This window comes from Rhinoraja longicauda, chromosome 4 (genome assembly GCF_053455715.1).
Source record: "Rhinoraja longicauda isolate Sanriku21f chromosome 4, sRhiLon1.1, whole genome shotgun sequence".
In the NCBI taxonomy this organism is placed as follows: domain Eukaryota; kingdom Metazoa; phylum Chordata; class Chondrichthyes; order Rajiformes; family Arhynchobatidae; genus Rhinoraja; species Rhinoraja longicauda.
This window is the reverse complement of record NC_135956.1, coordinates 20017151-20040366: the sequence shown is the minus strand read 5'-3', so window position 1 is coordinate 20040366 and position 23216 is coordinate 20017151. Positions and strand designations below refer to the sequence as shown.

The 23216-nt window shown below is 41.0% G+C and overlaps 1 protein-coding gene across 4 annotated transcripts in view; it reads right to left on the bottom strand.

Annotated features, from left to right (window-relative positions):
* The window catches only part of trappc9 (trafficking protein particle complex subunit 9), a 425282-nt gene that overhangs the window by 219679 nt on the left and 182387 nt on the right, over positions 1-23216 (bottom strand). For all 4 annotated transcript variants that reach the window (XM_078397318.1, XM_078397315.1, XM_078397316.1 and 1 more), the window contains exon 19: positions 13745-13855. In XM_078397318.1, the coding sequence (XP_078253444.1) occupies positions 13745-13855 (111 nt within the window). The remainder of the gene's footprint in view (positions 1-13744; positions 13856-23216) is intronic.

Genomic DNA, 23216 nt, shown 5'->3' with positions numbered 1-23216 from the left:
ACAGACAGCACCCGTATTCGGGATCGAACCCGGGTCTCTGGCGCTGCATTCGCTGTAAGGCAGCAACTCTACCGCTGTGCCACCATGACCACCCTAAAGGCATTATCCCAATCAAAAGGTTGTTCAGAGACAAACAATTTCAAATAGATGGACAAAATGTTAACAACTCATTTAATTGATTGTACAAATAATTATTGAAGCGCAGATTTTATATATATTGGTGAAAATCAAAATAGATTGCAAAATTCATTAAACCAGTTGCTATTTAAATATTATGGCCTGATTTTCAATTTTGATTAATCATCTGATATTTTTCACACTTCCACTCAAGATATCATGAACACAATGGGCAGATTATTCTAAACCATGCCCGCTGCTTAGGCCATTTAAAAAAAAAGTGATTAAAATAAAAACGTTAATTAACACAAATTGAAACAGTAAAATAATTAAAAGCATTTAAAATAACCATAGAAAAAGAAAATGGGAACGGTGGCTTTTCAGCCTTTTGAGCCTGCTCTACCATTTAAAATATTCATGGTTCCTCATCCTTCTTACCTTTTTCTTGTTCTCACCTCATACCCATTTTTTTTGCCATTTCAACTATATTCACAGTTTCAATAACTGAGTATCCAGGGCCCCATGTGCAAGTAATTCCACAGGTCACTCTCAGAGAAGAAAATTCTTCTCATCTCATTCCTAATGGAGAGGATGCAGAGGAGATTTACTTGGATGTTGCCTGGGATGGAGCATTTCAGTTATGAGGAGAGACTGGAGATGCTAGGACTGTTTTCTCTGGAGAAAAGTCAATAAAAGGGGACATTTTGAGGTTATAAAATCATGCATGGTATGGATGTGTTCGAGTGCAGAAAATTGTTCCTCATATTAGTGACATCGATTTTGGATAGGATCAAGAAATTTAGAGGGAATTGAAGGAGTTCTTATTCAACCCAGAGAGTAGGGAGTACCTGGAATGCATTGCCTAAGAGAGTGGCAGAATCAGAGTTGCTGAAAGTATTTAAGAAGCATCTTGATGAGCACTTGTATATTAAATATAAGACCACTGGCTAACGCTGGAAGACGGGATTAGTACTCGAAGATAATATTTTTAAGAGTCCCCACAAATTAGTCAATGTGGATGTGGTAGGCTGAATAGTTGATTTTCATGTTGTATGACTTCATGATTCGAGAAATCTTTTGTCTTATAAACTGCAATTGCACTTTTTTTTTCTAACATGATCAAATATTTGGGGCCACCAGTCCTGCCTGATGTAAAACTGAGATCTGCTTAAGTATATTCAAACCTTCATTTCTATGTCGCAGAACTGCCATTGGGAATCGCGTAGGGAAACAAATAGCCAAATGTCTTGAATCTGACATCCAGCATATCTGCCTACTATCGTGTTTGCACTGTCACATCAGTCTCATCACATTGAGGCACCAGCAGACAGCAGTTCAGGCTTCACAATCTGAGATAATATTGGCCTATCTTTTTTTCGAATACCATTACAGTCAGAAATTGTAAACATGACTAACTGCAAACATGGATTGCAAGCTTAATGTAAAACTACCAGTAGCCTTTACTACGTAAAATAACACAAAACCAGTCTGGATTAAGGTACTCTTTTCTGAGTGTTATACTCAAATCATCATATTTATATTTATCCATAAATAAGGACCAGGAGAAAGGGGCTTGGTCGGAATGTATTGCTTCAAGAGGAATGGCCCTTGATTGAGTCAGTGAGACCACTCGTAAAATCATCATTGATAGGATTAAAAGCAAATTGCAGACTTATCTGTAATATCATATAGTTAATGAGGAAAACAAAAGATAGAATTTACAGACAAAATCCGGGAGGGATCGTCTAATCAAACTATAAGGGTAGAATTTAAATAAAAGAGGGTTAATTACTCAGGGTTATACTGTAGACCCAGTAGTAAGGAGGAATTAAACAAACAGATGTGTAGACAAATAGCAGAAAGCTGTAATAACTAATGTCCTCACCATCAAGGCCGTACCGCTGCTATCGTCAGGCAGCAGGTACAAAAGCCTGAAGTCACACCACCAGGTTCAGCAATTTGCCTCCAATCATCAGGTTCTTGAACAGACCCGTACAACCCTAGCCCTACCTCTGTAATGGAAAACTGCTTACATCACCATGGACAAAATCATACAACACAGAGACCAGCCTTCACCCAATTCACCCATGCCAACAAAGATGCCCCATCTAAGCTTGTCCCATTTGTTCGTGTTTGGCCCATACCTTTCCTCTCCAAGTATCTGTCTAAATGTCATTTAAATGTTGTTGTTATATCTGTCTCAACTGTTTCCATTGGCAGCACAACGCATATACCCACCAACCTCTATGTGAAGGAAGGAACTACAGATGCTGGTTTAATCCGAAGTTGGCACAAAAAGCTGGAGGAATTCAGCGGGACAGGCAGCATCTCTGGAGAGAAGGAATGGGTGACTTTCCGGGTCCTCTGTGAAGTTGTCATCCCTCAGGTTCCTAGTAAATCTTTCTGTTCCCACCTTAAACATATGCCCTCCAGTTCTTGATTCTCCTAGCCTGGAAAAAAACTGTGCATGCACCCTATCTATTCACCTCATGATTTTATAAGATCACCCTAAACCTCCTGCATTCCAAGAAATAAAATCCCAGCATGCCAAGTTCTCCCTACAACTCAGCCCCCCAAGTCCTGGCCCCAACCTTGTAAATTTTCTCTGCACTTTGTAAATCTTCTCTGTACACTTTGTAGCCTTTCTTTTCTAATTCTGTATTTTTTGCACTAATTTCTTTTTTTGCAAAGTCTTTTTCTTTTCATTGTCTTGTATAATTTATGTGCAATGTAAATGCAATATATTTTTGTGTGTTGTCTGGTTCTATGTGCCTGTGATGCGACTGCAAGCAAGTTTTTTGTTGTACCTGTACCTCACGGTACTTGTGCATATGACATATACTTGATGTGATTTCACTTGGGTTAAAGTAACGAGGGAAAAAATGTTCAGACAAAATGTAGAACCCTATTAGACACAGAGCAATATTCAAGCTTATCTTTGGAAATTAAATTGGGTAGGTGGTGGGGGTAAACTTTGGGACGTGTAACCAGAATTCTTTAAGTTTCAAGATAGTTCTTGTGGTGAAGCAGGGTCTTGACCAAAAATGTCAGCCATTCCTCTGCCTCCACAGATGTTGCCTGACCGCTGAGTTCCTCCAGCAGCTTAATTTGTGCCCTGTAGTTATAGAAATGAATAAGATTGGTGCTCAAATTAAAGTTTTGAAGTGGGTAAAGGCTGATTTCAATAGCACAAGTGAGAACTTGGCAAAAGGAGATTAGGAACAGATGCTCGCGGGTAAAACAACAGCTGATAAGTGGGAGTATTTTTAAAAGGTGTTTGCAAGAATTCAGGGCCAGCATGTTCTAGCAAGGGTGAAAAGCAAAGGTTCAGGAAACAAAAAAGGGAATTATTTGGAAGGTATAGGAAACTGGGATCAAGGAAATCTTATGAAATATAGTGTGTGCATGAAAATATTAAAAAAATTAGGATGCAAAAAGGGTTCATGAAATATCCTTGGCAAGTAAGATTAAGGAGAATCCAAAGATATTCTCTAAATATATCAGAAGCAATAGGATAGCCAGGGAATAGCAGGAAAATCTATGTGTGTTGCCAGGTAAAGGAGGAAAGGTACTAAATGAATACATATTTGTATTCAATGAGAAGAACATGGAAGATAGTAAGCTCAGGAAATAGTACACAGATAATCTGGAGGTTAATATTACGAAGGAGATGTTTAATGTCATGGATGCACAGTGGTAGATACCAAGGGTCAGGAGAGATCTTTCTGAGGTTATGGGAGATTGGAGATAGCCAGGGTTCTGATGGAGATCTTTGCATCTTCATTTACCATAAGGTCAAAAGATCGCAAGGAATAGGAGTAGAATTAGGCCATTCGGCCCAACAAGTCTACTCCGCCATTCAATCATGGCTGATCTACCTCCTAACCCCATTCTCCTGCCTTCTCCCCAGAACCCCTCACACCTGAACTAATCAAGAATCTATCTATATCTGCCTGAAAAATATCCACCGACTTGGCCTTCACAGCCTTCTGTGGCAAAGAATTCCACAGATTCAATACCCTTCGACTAAATACATTTTTCCTCATCTCCTTCCTAAAAGAATGGCATTCAATTCTGAGGCTATGACCGCTAGTTCAAGACTCTCCCACTAGTGGAAACATCGTCTCCACATCCACTCATCCAAGCCTTTCACTAATCTGTATGTTTCAATGAAGTCCCCCCCTCATTCTTCTAAACTCCAGCAAGTGCAGGCCCAGTGCCGATAAACACTCACCATAGGTGAGGTGCAAAAAAACTGGGGGATAGCTAATGGTAATCTTCTGTTTAAAAAGCATGTTAGGGAAAAAGCCAGGTAATTATCAGGCCTAACAGCCTTATGTCAGTGATATGGGAAATGATTGGAGAAAATTCTCACCCTCAAATGGATAGTATTTATGTATATTTGGAAAGGCAGGGTCTAATCAGGGACAGTCAGAATGGCTTTGTATGTGGGGAAATCCTGGCACACACATTTCTTTTTGTTTGGAGAAGATAAATTTAGAAGATAATTAAGAAAGTTGAAGAAGGCAGGGCAGTAAGTAAGTTGTTGTTTATGTGGACATAAGACACTTGACAGAGTCTCGCATGGTGGGCTGATCCATACGGTGAACATACGTGGGATCTGAGAAAAGCTGGCTAATTGGATCTAAAATTGGCTTAGTATAAGGAGGCAGAGCACAGTGGTTGAAGGGTGCTTTTCTGATTGTTTTTCTGTGTCCAGTAGAGCACTGCAGGGATCATTGCCTAGACCCTTGTTGTTTTTATGTACATGTAGGATGTGAATGTAGAATATACGATTAGCAAGTTTGCAGATGACAAGGACGTTGGTGGTGGTGTGGATAATGAGGAAGATTGTCTGAGGCTACAGCAGGATATCGGAATCTAATCCTGATAAATGCATTTTGGGAAGTCAAATAGGGGTAGGACAAATACTGTAAAGAGCAAAAGAAGGAAAATTGTTGGTATGAAGAGGAGAGAGGAAAGGGTGAGATTGGGGCCCATAAGTATTAAGGGTGGACCTAGGAAGGATGAGGGAGGATGGGCAAAAGGGACAAGTTGGGCGAAAGGGAGGGGTAGAGTTGGGAGACAGAGGCAGATGGGTGATAGATTGAGCAAAGAAATAAGGCAGATGGTGCCAGATTGGGAGAGGGGAGGATGAAGGTGGAGATACATCTGGGGGATGATAAGCAGGGACACAAAGGCTACGTGCTTGATTCTGATAAATAAAGATGGTGATAATGTCAACAATGAAAGGAGAGATGAAGGGCAGATGGAACCATTTGGGGAAGGCGATCCAATGGGTGAAGTGTGTGGATAGTTGGATGAGGGTAGAAAAATGGGAGGACAGCAGGTGGATCGGAAGGGGGAGGAGGTTGACTTTTCCCTCATCAACTTTTTTGGTTACCTCTTCAAGAACTCAATCAAGTTCATAAGACACGATGTCTCATGTACAAAACCATTCTGACTATCCCTTGTCAGCTGCTGTCTATCCAAATGAAGATATATCTTTTCCCTCAGAATCCTCTCCAGTAACTTACCCACCACAGGTGTTTGGCTCATTGGTCTATAGTTCCCAGACTTTTCCTTGCCGCCTTTCTTATTAGAGACACAACATTAGCCACCCTCCAGTCATCCAGCACTTCATCAATCTCGAACGGTGATTCATATATCTGTCAGGGCTCCTCTAATATCTTCTCTTGTTTCCCATAGCATCCTCAGATATGCCTGATCAGGCCTGGGTGATTTATCTACCTTCATATGCCCTAGGATGTCCAGTATCTCCTCAATCGTAATACAGACTGTCCTCAAGTCATCTCCTTTAAATGTTCCACGTTCTTAATCTTTCATATTTCTCACCACGGTAAAAAACAGACAAAAAATGCCCTTTTAGGACCTTGCCCAACTCCTGAGGCTCCACACATAGATGGCTGCTTTGGTTTCTCAGGGGCCCTGTTCTCTCTCCACTTACATTATTTCATATCCTTATCTGCCAGTTATATCATGCCCCCCCCCTTTTCCCTCCTGATTTCCTCTTAAGTATGTTCCTCAGTCCCTTAAATACCACCAGGGATACACCATCCCAGCTGCCTATACCGAGTCATGTCTTTTTCTTAACCAGAGCCTCAATTTCTCTCATCATCCAAGGTTCCTTACTCCCAGCTGCCTTGCCCTTCACTCTAAAAGGAACATGCATACCTTGAACTGTCACCAACACTCTTTTAAAAGCATCCCATTTTCCAGACGCCACTTTGCCTGCGAACATCCAACCTAAAACAACTTAAGCAAGTTCCTGTCTAATACCATCAAAGTTAACTTTGTCCAAATAACTTTTTAACTTGTGGACCAGCCTGATCTTATCCATAATTATTTTAAAGTTAATAGAACTGTAGTTGCTGTTCCCAAAGGGCTCACTCACCGACATTTCAGTCACTTACCCGTCCCAATTTCCTGAGTACAGCTTTGCCCTTCCCTTTTACATAATGCCGAAGGAAACCTTCCTGAACACATTTGACAAATTTCACCCCATCTAAGTCCTTGGCACTATGGCAGTCCCAGTTTACATGTGGAAAGACAAAATGCCCTTATATGACAACACTTTTGGTTTTCCAACTGCCCGTAATTTCCGAGCATATTTGTTCTTTTAAGTCCCGTTGACTATTTGGGGGCCTATAGTACACTTTCGACATGGTGATCATCTCCACTTTATTTCTCAGCTCCACCCATTTAGCCTCACTGGATGAACCATCACTACTATTTGTGGAATTATCTGCCACAGAAGGTAGTGGAGGCCAATTCACTGGATGTTTTCAAGAGAGAGTTAGATATAGCTCTTAAGGGCCGGTCCTTGTTAGGCGATTTTAAAGCGACTGCCGGCAACTAGGCTGTCGCCGCACGTTCGCTGGGGAGTCGTGGGCATGATCGTGAGGAGTCTTCAATGAGTCGTAGCGGATCTCGGTGCGTCGAGGAAAAAGTTACCTGCTCGAAATTGTTTGGCAAGAGCTGGCTCTGGTTTGTCGCCAAGTATCGTAGCTTATTGCGGGCGCTGTCACAAGCTGTCCCCAGGTGTGGTAGGTTATCACCTACTGTCAAAACTGACAGAACTGTCAAAATCCGCCCACAGAAGTTCAGCTGCAACAGCCAGCTGTGGAATGGGGGCGGAGACCGCGATGCTGTCAAATGGGGGCGGACACCTGCACGAAGCAATGTGACAGCACCTTGAGGGATCAGTGTGTTGGGGAAGGAGGGGAATAGACCAAAACTCAGATACATAGGATAACACAGCGACTTATTGTTTCCGTCAGTAAGCGATCACGAACTATACATTTAATTACTGAAAAAGATATATACTTGATTTGGTCCTGGTACGCTTTAAATAACCATGATTAGAAGTCGAGGTAGAATATTACACAATGGAGCCACAATAATCTGAATCTGTTTCGGCGATAGGTTTCTTCTGGGTAATTGTTTCAATATCTACTACTTAAATGTGAATTTCCTGATTTGAAACACAAGTTGTTTATTTATCAAGCTCAATTTTCGGCCAAAATCTGCGCTTATTTATGTAAAATTTGGGTAAAATGCTGGATCAACTCAGGGGACAGGCAGCATCACTGGAGAGGAATGGGTGACGTTTCGGGTCGAAACCCTTCAGACTTGAGTCAGTGGAAATGGGAAACGAGAGATAGAGACGGTGATGTAGAGAGATGGAGAACAAATGAATGAAAGACATGCAAAAAAGTAACGATGATAAAAGTAACGATGATAACGGAAACAGGCCATTGTTAGCTGTTTGCTAGGTAAGCTGTTTCCTTTATCATCGTTACTTGTTTGCATATCTTTCATTCATTTGTTCTATATCTCTCTACATCACCGTCTATATCTCTCGTTTCCCTTTCCCCTGCCGAGTCTGAAGAAGGGTCTCGACCCGAAACGTCACCCATTCCTTCTCTCCAGAGATGCTAACTGTCCTGCTGAGTTACTCTGGCATTTGTGCCTATCTTCGGTTTAAACCAGCATCTGCAGTTCCTTCTTACACATTTCATCCTGCATGCTTACACCTCCGATGTCTATTACGGGGTATATTTCGATACCGTGAGACTTGGTTCTTTTTGCCATCTTTTAGTTTCATTGGATCGTGGGACTTTACCATAATATCCAGAAGTACCCACATATGCCCATTGTTGTTGAAGACATGAACATGATGGAATCAAGCTAACTGGTCCATCGAAATAGGCCAATATGTAATGTGATGTAACTGAATGTAACGGAGCATATTTGTAGTGGATCAGAAGGGTCACTCTACAAACAAATATGGAATATGAAGAAAACTGCAAAAGAACAGTTTACTCTCCATGCCAGTAACTTATCTTCATGCAGATGGACAATGTCGTTTTTGTGGAGAGAGATGCCACACTCCAAAGTAATTATTCCTGGGCCAAACTCCTTGTGCACTTTGTTCTTAGCAGTGCAAAAGAACAGTAAACGAAATCTGGCGTTCATCTCGTTAACTAAAATAAACGTGAATTTATGTGTCCCCCTTCGTGGCCTGCAGCCTGAACACGCTTTACAACCAGTGAAATGCTTCTGAATACAGTGTTTCTTGTGGCAAACCAATCTTAACCCCACCACCCCCACCCCCTCACTAGTGTTTGTAAATTGACCCCTACCGTCATTGTCATCTAAATTGATCAGCATTACAATGAACAAGTCTTATGTAATAAAGTGAATGTAAGGCAAACCAAAGGTAGACACAAAATGTGGGGCGAGTACAGCAGCGGGGCGAGCACAGCGGCGAGGCGAGCACAGCGGCGAGGCAGTACAGCGGCGAGGCAGCACAGCGGCGAGGCCAGGCCAGCGGTGAGGCGAGTACAGCAGCGAGGCGTGTGTTTTGCGGAAAAATGTGAGGCGAAATCAGAATGGCGGAAATGATATAAGAAAGCGGAAACTTTCCGCCAAATTCGGAAGTGTTGGGAGGTCTGCAACCTGTCCTTCTTGTACAGGTCACATCTGCTCCAGATGAATTTCCAATGGTCCAAAAAATCTGTATCCCAACTACTCAGCCACAAATTCACCTGCCCTCTCTTCCGGTCCTTACTCTGACTAGCATGTTGCTCCAGAGGCAATCCGTAGATTTTTACCTGCTTTCGAACCTTTTGCCAAACTCCCTGTATTAACTCTGCAGCACCTCTTCCCTTTTCTACCCATGTCATTTGCGCCAATGTGCACAACAACTTCCAGCTGCTCGCATTCCCTCTTGAGAACGATTTGCAGATACTCCGCGATATCTTGACCCCTGGCTCCAAGTACGTAACACAGCATCCCAGTGTCTCTTTTGCGAACACAGAATCTGCAGTCTGTCCCCCTAATTTGCAAATGTCCTATCACTACTGCTCTGCCTGACTTTACCATTTTCTTCTGTGCCTCAAAGCCAGACCCAATGCCACAGACCGGACTGCTATTCACCCTTGACCAGTCATCCCCAACAGCATCCAAAGGAATATATCTGTTGAAGAGGGTAATGGCCCCAGGGTTTTCTGCACTCTTCTGTCTCCTCCTTTTCCTGGTGGTCACCCATCTACTTTCTGTCCACACCCTAGGTGTGACCTCTGCACTGCAACTCCTATCTACGACCTCCTCAATCTTCTGGATGATCTAGAGGTCATCCAGCCGCTGTTCCAGTTTCCTAACAGTCTGTAAAGAGTTGAAGCTGGATGCATCTCTCACAGGTGTTTTCTCTGAGACACTGGAAGTCTCCATGACTTCCCATTGAGCAGGAGTAGCACACCACTGCCCTAACTGCCATCTTTACTGCGCTAGACAATGGAAGATTTACAAAAGAAACACAGTCTGCACCGTAACCTGCTGTCACCCTCTGCACCGAAGGCTTTCACGCAAAAACCTTGTACTTACCCTGCACATGGTACTTAGACACCTCCCAGTCGCTCCCAACAGGCCACTCCACTTGTGTCTGCCTTCCTTTTTATACACTCACTAGCAGCAGTTACTCCAGAATGCTAACTGCTTTTAGCTATTAAAACTGAAAGCACCTTGTTTAGTGGCTGCTGACTTTTAAAAAGTCCCGCTCTTCTGTTCCTGATGTGTTACTCACTGAATAGAACCTTCTGAACTGATGATCTTTCAGTATTCTGACCTTCTTTTCCTTTCAGTTGCAAAAAACTCTTATTGACCAAACACCAAAAAAGTATGCACAAATTTAATTGCCAAGTCTCCCCCAATCACCCCAGCCTCGAGATTAAAAGACATGCAATTGTGGGCCTGCTCAAAAAATTCTGATGAATGGAAGTCATCTTATTGTACTGGCTAGATAGCCACAATTAACAACAATTCAGAATAGTTAATATATCTTCCTGTATTTAGTATCATGTTATGAGGCACTTTTAAATTCACATTCATTTATATAAATACATGAGATTTTCAATAGTCTAGTTTCTTAGGGAGTGGAAACAAGCACTTATCTTAAAGATAGCGTTTCCAATAATGCAATCTTTTAAATTTGATTTGCTGCAGTTTACTGCATAATGTAGAGATGACATAACATTTGCATTGCAACTTATCTAATGAGTAAATTTTCACTAAGATGCTTTAGTTTAAAATCCATTATTATGAGTTTGCACGCTCTGATAATTGTAAGATAATTCTACATGGTGCAAGATAACCCACATAATAAATGGCTAATCTGCTCTCAGAACAATTGAAATTATACTCCAGTAGAAACTAAAATATTGCCTTGACAAATAGCACGTTTGACAATACTGAACTGGAATCAAAATCTTGAAATATATGAATTGTCTACAAGGATTTTAAACATATTGCAAAATCCACAATGTTTTAGCTCATTTATTTTACTGAAAAGAGGAAAATTTTGTCAATTGAGGCTGGGTACATAATTCACAGCAAGTTAAACACGCTGTACAAAGGAGGACGGTGCAGAAAGATATTTGCTGATCGATTCAACTTTTTGGGCAAAGTCTCTTTCAAGCAATAAAAAAACCCAAAATTACTCTTTTAATTATAATGTAGTCAGTAATTTCAAAATTATTAATAGACTGACAGATTATTTTGTTAATAGTTTCTTTCTTTAGGAGTTATTTTCCACACACAGTAATTACAGAGCCGATCATTTGTTGAAAGCCTATTCGATCTAAAATGAATTATGTTTTAGTTATCTGCAGAATCACAATTATTCAGTTTATGGTATGATAATTACACTGACAACCTGCTGTGTACATTGAATTTCCCATTACTAAAACACTTTCTACAGCACCTTCAATGCAGAAAACAATCACAAAGCATTATCAAATAAATTGAGACATCAAAATTATAAGGAAATGTTTAGGGCAGACTGCTCAGTTAAAGTAAATTTATTCAGTTGCACTGACTAGTGGGGTGCCGCAAGGCTCAGTGCTGGGACCCCAGTTATTTACAATATATATTAACGATTTTGATGAGGGAATTAAATGTAATATCTCCAAGTTTGCAGATGATACAAAACTGGGAGGCAGAGTGAGCTGTGAGGAGGATGCCATGAGACTGCAGGATGACTTGGATAGGTTGGGTGAGTGGGCAGATGTAGTATAATGTGGATAAATGTGAGGTTATCCACTTTGGTGGCAAGAACAGGAAGGCAGATTATTAGCTGAATGATGTCAGATTAGGAAAAGTGGAGGTGCAACAAGACCTGGGTGTTGTACGTCAGTCACTGAAAGTAAGCATGCAGGTAGCGCAGGCAGTGAAGAAAGCTAATGGCATGTTGGCCTTCATTGCGAGAGGATTTGAGTTTAGGAGCAAGGAGGTCCTACTGCAGTTGTACAGGACCCTGGTGAGACCGCACCTGGAGTATTGTGTGCAGTTTTGGCCTCCTAATTTGAGGAAGAACATTCTTGCTATTGAGGGAGTGCAGCGTAGGTTCATGACGTTAATTCCCGGGATAGCAGGACTGACATATGATGAAAGAATGGGTCGACTGGGCTTGTATTCACTGTTTTAGGGTGAGAGGGGATCTTATAGAAACATAAAATTCTTAAGGGATTGGACAAGCTAGATGCAGGAAAAATGTTCCCCATGTTGGGGGAGTCCAGAACCAGGGATCACAGTTTAAGAATAAAGGGTAGGCCATTTTGGACTGAGATGAGGAAAAACTTTTTCATCCAGAGTTGTGAATCTATGGAATTCTCTGCCACAGAAGGCAGTAGAGGCCAATTCACTGGACGTTTTTAAGAGAGTGTGAGATTTAGCTCTTCGGGTAACGGAATCAAGGGATATGGGGATAAAGCAGGAACGAGGTACTGATTTTGGATGATCAGCCATAATCATATTGAATGGCGTTGCTGGCTCGAAGGGCCTACTCCTGCACCTATTTTCTATGTGTCTATGTTTCGAAGTAGGTTTTCAAAGATGGAGAGAGAAGAACAGTTCGGAAGCAAAATTCAAGGCAAAATGCCATTGATAAATGTTGTTAAAGTCAACCACATGCCCCATCTACATTGCCAAACCTGTGTTTGGTACATATCATTCTAAACATTTCCATGTATCTGTCCAAATATCTATTGAACAATATGATAGTATCTGCCTCAACTACCTCCTCTGGCAGCTCTTTCCAGATACCCACCACCCTGTGTGTAAAAAGGTTGCCCCTCAGGTTCTTCTTACCCCCACCCCACACTCCCTCAGCTCACCTTAAACCTATTCCCTCTGTTCTTAATTTCCCTGGTCTGGGTAAAAGACTGGGAAAAAAATAATACAGTATGGTTAAGTTCTTTTAAATGTTTTTGCCCATAATTGGACTATTATTGATAGATTAGTATCGCTCGGATCCCTGCAAAGTGTGGTCATAATTGAATTTGTCCTTGTGTTCCCATCAACGATATTGCATGTTCATTCCAAATTAGCCACAGCAAGGACAAATTAACACAAAGACTCCTTCACCCCAAGTGCATGAAGGAGAGATATAGGAGGTCCTTCCTTCCCGCTGCTGTGAGACTGCCCAACCAGCACTGCTCCCAGCAGACGAGTCAACAGTAACAGCTAAGGAATACAATTTATCCTTGTCTTTACTTTCATTTATAATGAATGATCTCTTGCTATCCACTTTGCTGCTGTAACACTGTAAATTTCCCCGGTGTGGGACGAATAAAGGAATATATTATTATCATTATTATCAAAGACCACTTGTGGGACCATCAATGCATCCTATCTAAACCAGTTATCATGAACAGTTTAATGACTGAATAAATGGTATATGATCAACAGAGCATTTCCCGTATTTTTCTGATTTTACATTAAAAAGATTGTTTCTAACTTGATGCTCAGCGATGAACTGCAAATGGTCACGACAGTGCATTACACATGTGAACTATAAAGTATCACTGGTTTTCGCAGCATATTATTCTATTTGCTCTACTGTCACAATGAAACTTTATCATCAGGGCACTCATATGGAACATTCAATCCAAAAGCATGAAGACTGGCTTCTGAAAACGAAAAAACTTCAAGTTCTACAAATAATACCATACTTTTTTTAATGAAAAGACTACCGTGAATATTTATTTCACACCTAATAGATGTCAAAAGTTATTTTACTGAGTTGGTGTAGATCTCAATCACCTACCTTTGACACTCTCCAGCATGCAAAATCAAATCCTCATTATCCTTAGCACTTATGGTCAGTTCGTGTTCTGTGGAGTTGAAGACATCCAAGAGAAGGTGGCATTTCCGTGTACTGTTGAAATAGAGTTCAACACATTTAACAGAGAAAAATCAGGCAAAAGAATCTTCAACAAACAAGATGTCAATGGAATGCAAAGTAAAGAAAAACCTTTCAAGATGCATCTTAATATGACCTTTTAAAATCTATCACAATATTTACAATCCAATAGAATATGGCAGTCAAATTGTCTGGCAAATCCATAAGAGCACAGACATCATTCTGTGTGCTGAAAAGCATCTGACAAGAATGCATGCGCAGTGATATATCAACCTTAAAGACACTTAAATGCTGCAACTGGCAATACAGCCTTACAGCCCCAGAGACCCACGTTTCATCCTGACTGTAGGTATTGTCTGTATGGAGTTTGGACGTTCTCTCTGTGACCACATGGAACTGAAGCTCAATTGAACCAGCAACATACATAAAATGAATGCCGGTGCTGACGAAAACTTACGAAAACGACACTAAGTGATGGAGTATCTCAGCAGGCCAGGCAACTTCTATGGGTGGCAGAGATGGGCGACGATCCAGTCTGGGGCCCTTCAGCTGACTGATTGCAGTAGAGGGGAGAATGCTTGTAGGACAAAGCTAGACAAGTTATAGGTGGTTACTGGAGAGGGAGGAGAGGGGTTGAATGACATATGGGTAAATAAAAGCTAGAGATGAAAAGATAAAAGAGTGTTTTTAAGGAGACGAGAATTTCAACCAATTAACAAAGGAACGGTAAAAAAACAGAAAATGCAGGAAATACTCAACAGGATAGTCTGCATCCCTGGGAAAGGTCCACACATGCAGCCTAACATGTTGAGTATTCCATGCATTTTTTTTGTTTTTGTTTTAGATTTCCATCATTTTCTGTTTTTGTTTCAGCATCTGCAGTTTTTTGGAATGGTGATATTTCCAAGTCACAGAGATCACCACGAGGTCCACGAAGTCAACTCCAGCTGAGGAAAAATCTGATCAGTCCCATCTATCATCTCATTCCTCAGGACCTGCAATTGCCTTTTCTGTTGCCTTTTCAAGCCCTGATCAGTGTACCTACTATCTTACAACCTATGAATTTCATATTATTACCACTTTACGTACAAAAAACATTATCACACGTGAATCCCTTTCCCCCCATTTTACATTACCTACCACCCTCACCATATCTTTTATTTATCACTTTATATCTGCCTTACAAATTCTTTAGAATATATAGTCATGAGAACATTTATCGTACCTTAACTTTTCTTGACTTTGTACGTCTGTCAAATTTCATCGTGATCTTATTGCTCCAATTAGAACAATGCCAGCTTTTTTAGTTCAACTTTGTTGCAGATATCTGTCATTTCTGATAAATCTTTTCTACATCCTCTCTGGAATATTCACACTTTTCCTAAAGCATCCTGATCAGAATTACACACAATATTCCTCACGTGCCTTGTAAATGATAAAAAGACTTTGGGAAGTTAGATCGTTTGTTATTGCTGTAACCTCCATCTGACCTTCTCTATTTTGTAGTCCGAAGAAGGGTCTCGACCTAAAACGTCACCCATTCCTTGTCTCCAGAGATGCTGCCTATCCTGCTGAGTTACTCAAGCATTTTGTGTCCACCTTCGATTTAAACCAGCATCAGCAGTTCCTTCCTGCTCTATTTTGTACTGGCTTGACATCCACTGTTTCCGATTCACTAGAGTTTCTCAAGGCTACAAGTTCAAATGATGCATTTATGTCACAGAAAATCACTTCATGCTCACCTTTAGAATTCAGCACCTTTGTTCATGTTTGGATCAAAGCTTTACCATGGGTGGTGAAAGCCAAAGTGAACACAGTATGAGGCTTACTGGTGAGAGCACACCACTTACTGTTAATAGGCGTTAAATGAGTTAACAAGCCAAAGGCTTGTACGATAAAGGCTTCCAAGCAGAATAAAGTCTGTGCCCTTAATGCTTTGTCCAAGTGTCAATCAATAAAGAATATCACACAATTATTGAATAAGGAAAGCTGGTAGGTAGTGATAACCTGTAAATTATTGTGACAAACCAACCTTTGAACTTAAAAATATGACATTCATGTTATTCCAGTATTTCTTTTAGCACAATGGTATCTATGCAATGGATTGCACTGTATCAGATAATATTTCAATTCAAAATCTACTTCAATAAAGATGTGTAATATTAATACAGTAAACCCTCACTTTAACAGACTCCTTTATAACGGAGTTTGGATATAGTGGACTGACCTGCCGACCCACCCTTGGCTTGCACCGTCTTCCCGGTCATTTCGAGCCCTGGCTTCTGACGCCACCCCCGACTCGCAAGGTGCACCAGTGAGCCCTTCTTCACTCTCCGCACAGTCCGGTGACATGACTGTTGTTGTGGCTCACATTGTAGCCCCTGGAGACAGCGCTTTCTTTGGGCTGCTGCCAACGACAGGTTGGTCACCATGGAGCTCGTTCCACTCTCGGCTGCTGCTGCTTCTTGCCTTCAGTGGTGGCTTTGTCCATTCCACATTCGACCGCTGCGCTCCACCTCTCGTCGCTCAGTCCACCTATCTCCCCTTCCACTACAGCAGCCGCCTCCTTCACCCAATGCTCTATCCACTTGGCTCCCCCCCCCCCCCACCTCTTCCTTCTCCCCCAGAGTCGCCAACACACTCCACCTTGGAAGCAGCGGCAGTTGAGAGGGGAGGGAGCCCCATGGTGACCAAGCGTGTCTGTCATTGGCAGCGGGCTGAAGAAAGCGCTGTCCCCAGGGTTTACATGAGGCGCAACAACAGCTGCGTGAACCAGTGATGAAGGGCTCGCTGGTGCAGACCAGCGGCATTGGCGCCTAGTTTTAAGGTGAAACACCACAAAGTGCTGGAGTAACAGCAGACTGAATCAATCTCTTATACATATCCCTATCTAAAAGTTAAAATGCCACTATCATATCTGCCTCACACACTACCCCTCGTAGTGCTTTCCAGGCACTCACCCCCCTCTGTGTCATAAAAACTTGCCTCACAAATCTATTTTAAACTTTGCCCTCTCATCTTAGTATTTGATTTTTCCATCCTGGGAAAAAGCTTGGCTGTCGGTCAACCCAATCAATGCCTCTCATAATCTATCTATATACTAAAACTCTCATTTGTTTGTTCCTGAACTACAGCCAAAATGGTACACCATAACGCGACAATTTTAGGCCCACCTTACTCACCGTCGGCCCTTTGGTGCTAATGGAACTATGAACTACTCCAAATGCAGCCTAACTGAAGTCCTATAAAGCTGCATCGTGACTTCCTGACTCTTACACGCAATGCCCCGACGTATGAAAGTAAGGATACCATATGCCTTCTATCAACTTGTGTTGACACTTTCAGGGAGTTATGAACTTCTCCAAGATCCCTTTGAACAATAATGCTATTAAGGGTCATGCCATTAATGATACATTTTCTCCTTACATTTAACCTCCCATAGTGCAGTACCTCACATGCTCAGATTAAACTCCATCTGCCATTTCTCTGCTCACTTCCTTAGCTGATTCATATCACTATGAGTTTGACAGCGTTCGCTCAGCCATGACCCTAGCAATCTTGGTGTGATCTGCAAATTTACTAACCAACCCGTCTACATTTGCATGCAAATTGCAGAGAGAGAGTGGTATGTAGCCAAGTCCATCACACCAACCAGACTTCCTCACATTGATTCCAAGTGCACTTCATGCTGACTCGGAAAAGCAACCCAATAATTGAATGCATTCCTTCTCCCTGTTAATGTCCAGCAGAAGGGATTGAAGCTTGAAATCACACACACCAATAAACTCAGGAACAGCTTCTTCCCCTCTGTTATCAGGCTTTGGTGTTGTCCTTCCATAACCATATAACCATATAACAATTACAGCACGAAAACAGGCCAGTTTGGCCCTTCTAGTCCATGCCGAACACTTTCTCCGACCTAGTCCCATCTACCTGCTCTCAGACCATAACCCTCCAATCCCCTCCCATCCATATACCTATCCAATTTACTCTTAAATAATAAAATCAAGCCTGCCTCCACCACTTCCACCGGAAGCTCATTCCACACCGCCACCACCCTCTGAGTAAAAAAGTTACCCCTCATGTTACCCCTAAACTTTTGTCCCTTAATTCTGAAGTTATGTCCCTTTGTTTGAATCTTCCCCACTCTCAAAGGGAAAAGCCTACCCACGTCAACTCTGTCCGTCCCTCTTAAAATTTTAAAAACCTCTATCAAGTCCCCCCTTAACCTTAAATATTTAAAAAAACATACATTATCTTGGAATTAAAATCTGTGTATATGTTTCCCCCTCTAAATCAATGTTTCTAAAATATTAATTTTTAAAAATCAGATTATTAAAAAAAATGTTTTTACTGAAGGAAGGCACCCTTTGCCATTTAATCCAAATATTAAAAGCCATACTTACCAGTATCTTAATAACTTTTGTCACACACAGTAAAAGCACATGTCCTATGCAACAGATGGAGTTTAATGTAATGTTGGCCCAATGCTGTGCCCTCCATCTTCCACAGTACTCTTTCAATGCTGTCTCTCATCTAACCCATCTAATTCCATCAGCATGGTCCCATCACTGGGCCTGCCACTCCCTCTAATGCACCAATTACTGCAGCATGCTTGTTTGTGAAATTCCAGATGGGCAAACCTTTACCTGTATCTTACATGAGATGATTAAGATGGAAAGGGAAGGTGATACATCCTCAACGGATTGTTATTCACTGGGCGTATTGATAAATATGCCACCAAGATGATAAATTGAGTGAGCAAAGAAATGAGACATGATCTAATTTAATATAAGTTTGGGTATTGTCCTATTCACCTCTACCCCATTGTGGACATTAGACTTTATCTGTGGAACTGATGCTCTACAACGCTGAGAACTATATTCTGCACTCTGTATCTTCCCCTTCGCTCTATTGGTTTTATTGTACTTGTTTAATTTGTTTGTATTCAAGAGTGTTACATCTAATAAGTTTGGTTAGCATGCAATCAAAGCATTTCATTGTATCTCTGTACATGTGATAATAATAAACATAAACCAATAAAAAAATAACGCAATAAATTTTCAGTTAAACTAGGAAACCAGGTCATAATAGTGCAATACATATAAAGTCCATGGTAGAGTAGTTTGGTGTTGAGGTAGGGTTGTGGTTAGGCTTGTGCTGTGTGATTCAAGAGCCTGATGGTTCGTGGGAAGAAACTGTTCTTGAATCTGCAGTTGTCACACTCCAGTATCTTCTTCCCCATGATATCATGGTGACGAGAGTGTGTGGTGGGGGTCTTTGATGATATTAGCCACCTTCTTAAGGCAGCACTTCATGTCGATTCCTTCAATAGTGGGGAAATCAACACCCTTAACGGATTATGTAATGTCCAATACTTTCTGCAGTCTCCTTCATTCTTTGGTGCTTGAGTTATTGAACGAAGTTGTGATACAACCAATCAGTATGCTCTCTACTGACACCTGGGTTCGTTCAATAGGGTATTCAGCAATGTGCTGAATCTGTTCAAATTTCTACGGAAGCAGAGGCATTGATGAGTTTTCTTTGTGATTGCGTCAACGCCCTGGACTGAGGACAGATCACTAGAGTCCATCACACCGATGAACAGGTTCATGCTTCCTTTCCTGAAAGTCAACAATAAACGCCTTGGTCTTGCTAACGTTGAGATTAAGATTATTGTTCTAGTACCACTCAACCAGAGTGGACAGAGCGACAGGAGATGGAAGTGCCGTCTGCGGTGGAGGGGGGGGACAGAGCACCAAGAGGAGGCGGCAAACTGACAGAGAGACCACCGACAGCAAGAAGCAGCAGCTAGTCTTTGACATTTCTAGCCATAAAAAAGTTATGATTGTCTACATTATCTCTGCCTCTCATAATTTTATATATCTTCAGTCTCCAAAGGAAACAAGCCAAGTTTGTCCAACCTTTTCTTACAGCTAATACCCTCTAATCCAAGATTTGGGTAAACCTTTCCTGCACCCTCTCCAAAGCATCCACATCCTTCCTGTAATGAGGCGACCAGAAATGTGGCCGAACCAAAATTATATAAAACTGCAACATGACTGCCTGATTCTTATACTTAATGGCCCAATCGATGAAAGTAAGCATACCTTGAGCCTTCTTTACCACTCTTTCTATTAGTGCCATCACTTTCAGAGAGCTATAGGCTTGGATCCCAATATCCCTTTGTACGTCAGTGCTATTAAGGGTCTAACCCATTAACTATATTTTCTGCTTATGTTCAACCTCACAAAGTGCAATACCTCACAATTAACAACTGATAGCAATGAGGTTTCTGGTGGAAAGAACAGCTGAGCAAACTAAACTTACATTTTGCAGGATTAATGCAGGAGTTGAAAACAAATATTAGGGAGCTGTGCGAGAGCCAGAGTCAAAGTTTATTGTTAATCGGAACAATTGAAAATAAGTAAACTCCAGCCTTCAACTTATTTCTATTGCATCCATATTGATATCGCAGAGTTCTCAATCTTTTATTGACAAGAATAAATAGCAATGCTAATCACCTGGGCACACCTACACGAATAAAGACTGCTATTGATTCAAATAACAGCTACTCAATGTTTACACAGGTTGTAGTCACTTGACATAATCAATTCTTGAAAATAACCACAATATATTTACATGGATGCCAACCACTTTACATAATGGAATGTTGAAACTAGCCACAGCTTTCATCCAAACACTTCATTATAACTAATTAGGATTTATATGTGGATGTGTTCAGTATTGGGACAGGCAACAGGCATGACCTGACTCCATGAACAGATGAGGCAAAGGGCTGAGTTAACAGGAACACACACTTATATGATGAGAAACTTATTAAGACGAAGGTAAGTAAACCAGACAAGATGGGAATATTGAACAATAATGTTTAAAATGGTTCTGGCCAAAAACAGTGATCTGGAGAAACTCAGTGGGTCAGGCAGCATCTCTGGAGGACATGAACAGGCAATGTTTTTGGTCAGGACCTTTTTCAAAAATGTTGCAGAGATCCTACCCCACTGAGTTACTCCAGCACTTTGTATTCTACAGAATAGAAATGGTTCAGATTCTGAACATGTGCGCATAAAATGAAAACTTACTGTGTAGATGAATAATTTCTAATTTTGCAGCTGTAATTTTCTCACCCTTTAGTCCCTTACCCAAATGATTGTTTTGTGTTTATGTTAAATATGCATTATCAACAAATATAACCAATCTTTGCCCACTATAATAAAATGTAGTGCACAAAGGTGTACTTCAGAAATATTGGTGTCTGATGTGGCCATCAATGCGAAAGGATGCCTTCAACTTGTTTGGGAAATTATTAGTGCATCAATAGTTGAGAAGTTTCACAAGCTACTGATTTTGCAGCAACTGAAAAACTACTGGATCATCAGTAGTCAACCTCATCATTACCAACAGGCTATTTGCAAATGTCATCTTCTATTGATTTCATATCCTTGCAGCAGGAAGATTGCGGCAAGCTGCAGTGAAGCCTCTGAGCATAGCAGTCAACTGTGGACATGATTTTATTTCAAGGCAGCTGAACGGCAAATGCAGAGAACAGAGAGAACCACTTCATACAGCATTTATTGATCTCATTTAGGCTTCAATCTTCTATGCAGAGAGGTTTTGTGCAAATGGCTGGCAAAGACTGTCCTCCAAAGTTCCTCAAAGTAAAGTTCCTCTATGTAGATATCAAAAGGCAGAATCTACTAAGATAACTCAAACCTGTTTACATAACTGTGGAGTCAAGTCCATTTGGACTCTAAACATATGTGGAACCTCCTTTGCACTCTTGCAGTAAACATGCATTTGGGACACCTACTGAAGTAGCACATTTGAATAGCTAGAATACTATTCAATCCATCCCTATTCTGGGCAAAAATAAAAGTGCACACATTCATCACCAGATATCTGCAAATTGCAGATAACACAGCAATGATGACACACTCAGAGAATCATCTTACAATTTTTCTAAACATGTCACAATTTTGGACTGAAGATGACCAATATAACACAGTAAGATATGACCGAGTACCTACTATCAATATTACGATAACATTTTAGTGCCTCACCATTTAATTGGGATCCAATACCACTAATAATCCATGAGCGCATAAAAAAGACCTGTACATATCTTGGAAGTATAGAGTAACACATTCTGATACATTTGGATCCTTAGCAGGTGCACAATTCTAAAGCAAAATCAAATTCGAAGGTTTGGACATATTCAATGGATGAATGTACATATTCAATGGATGAATGTAGAAACAAGGAACATGCTAATTTACAAAAAGAGAGACAAAATGCTGGAGTAACTCAGCAGGTCATGCCGCATCCCCGGAAAACATGGATAGATGACGTTTCGGGTCGGGATCCTTCTTCAGACTCCTAACCCAAAACGTCACCTGTCCATATTCGCCACAGATGCTGCCTGACCCGCTGAGTTACTCCACATTTTGTGTCTTTTTCAGTGGATGAATTATAGAATATTCTTCATTGAGATCTAATCTTCAGCAGAAAAGTCAATTGAATTCCCGCTTCTGGGTTTCAAAGACTACATGGAACTGGGATTTTGATGTACTGTACATCAGTGTGGATATCCGGAAGGCAGCGGCAGTGGAATCAAATTCTCGAATGATTTCCAAAAAAGTAAAATAGAGCAAATTCTAAGTGTTAAAGAGAAAGAATAACAAACAGCACACAAACACAACTTTCAAGTATAACAGATGTAATTGGGACCGCCATTCCATTGTGGATTTTTATAGCCGTGATAGTTTGCTCAAGCATGCCTGCTTTGTTTGCTCCAAGCCTGAAAGAGCAGGTAATACAATGAATAATGTACTACAAAGAGGATTTTTCTTCTAAATGTTCAGTTTTTTTACGCTGAGCACTGAGCCACTCATTTAACATTTCAACCATTAAAATATCTGAGACAAACTCTACATAGACTAGAGTTCTTTGTGGTCCACCTGAGTTACAATGACTGCTTTACGGCTCTATAATTTGCTCCTTAGCACACTCAATTGCTATGCTCTTGTGAGTTAAAGGCCTTGAAATTCATTCACGGAATGCTGAAAAAGGTTTGTGCAACTGAAAGTAGGGCAAAATATTGTGCGTTTCTGCATCCCAGTATCCGATGGAAATTCCAACACCCAAATTCCAGCAAGCTTTTTGTTAACATCTGAAACTGTGTTTCAAAAGCTTAAACACAGTTAAAGTGCAAAACCTGATTTTCACCTAGTGTGTGATTTGTCAACTTAAAACAGCCTTTACATGCCACAATTCTCCTGAATCAATGGCATATCAAATGGCAACACTCAAACTGCATTCTTTTCTGGGCATTATGCTGCAGATAGAGTGGTAAAGA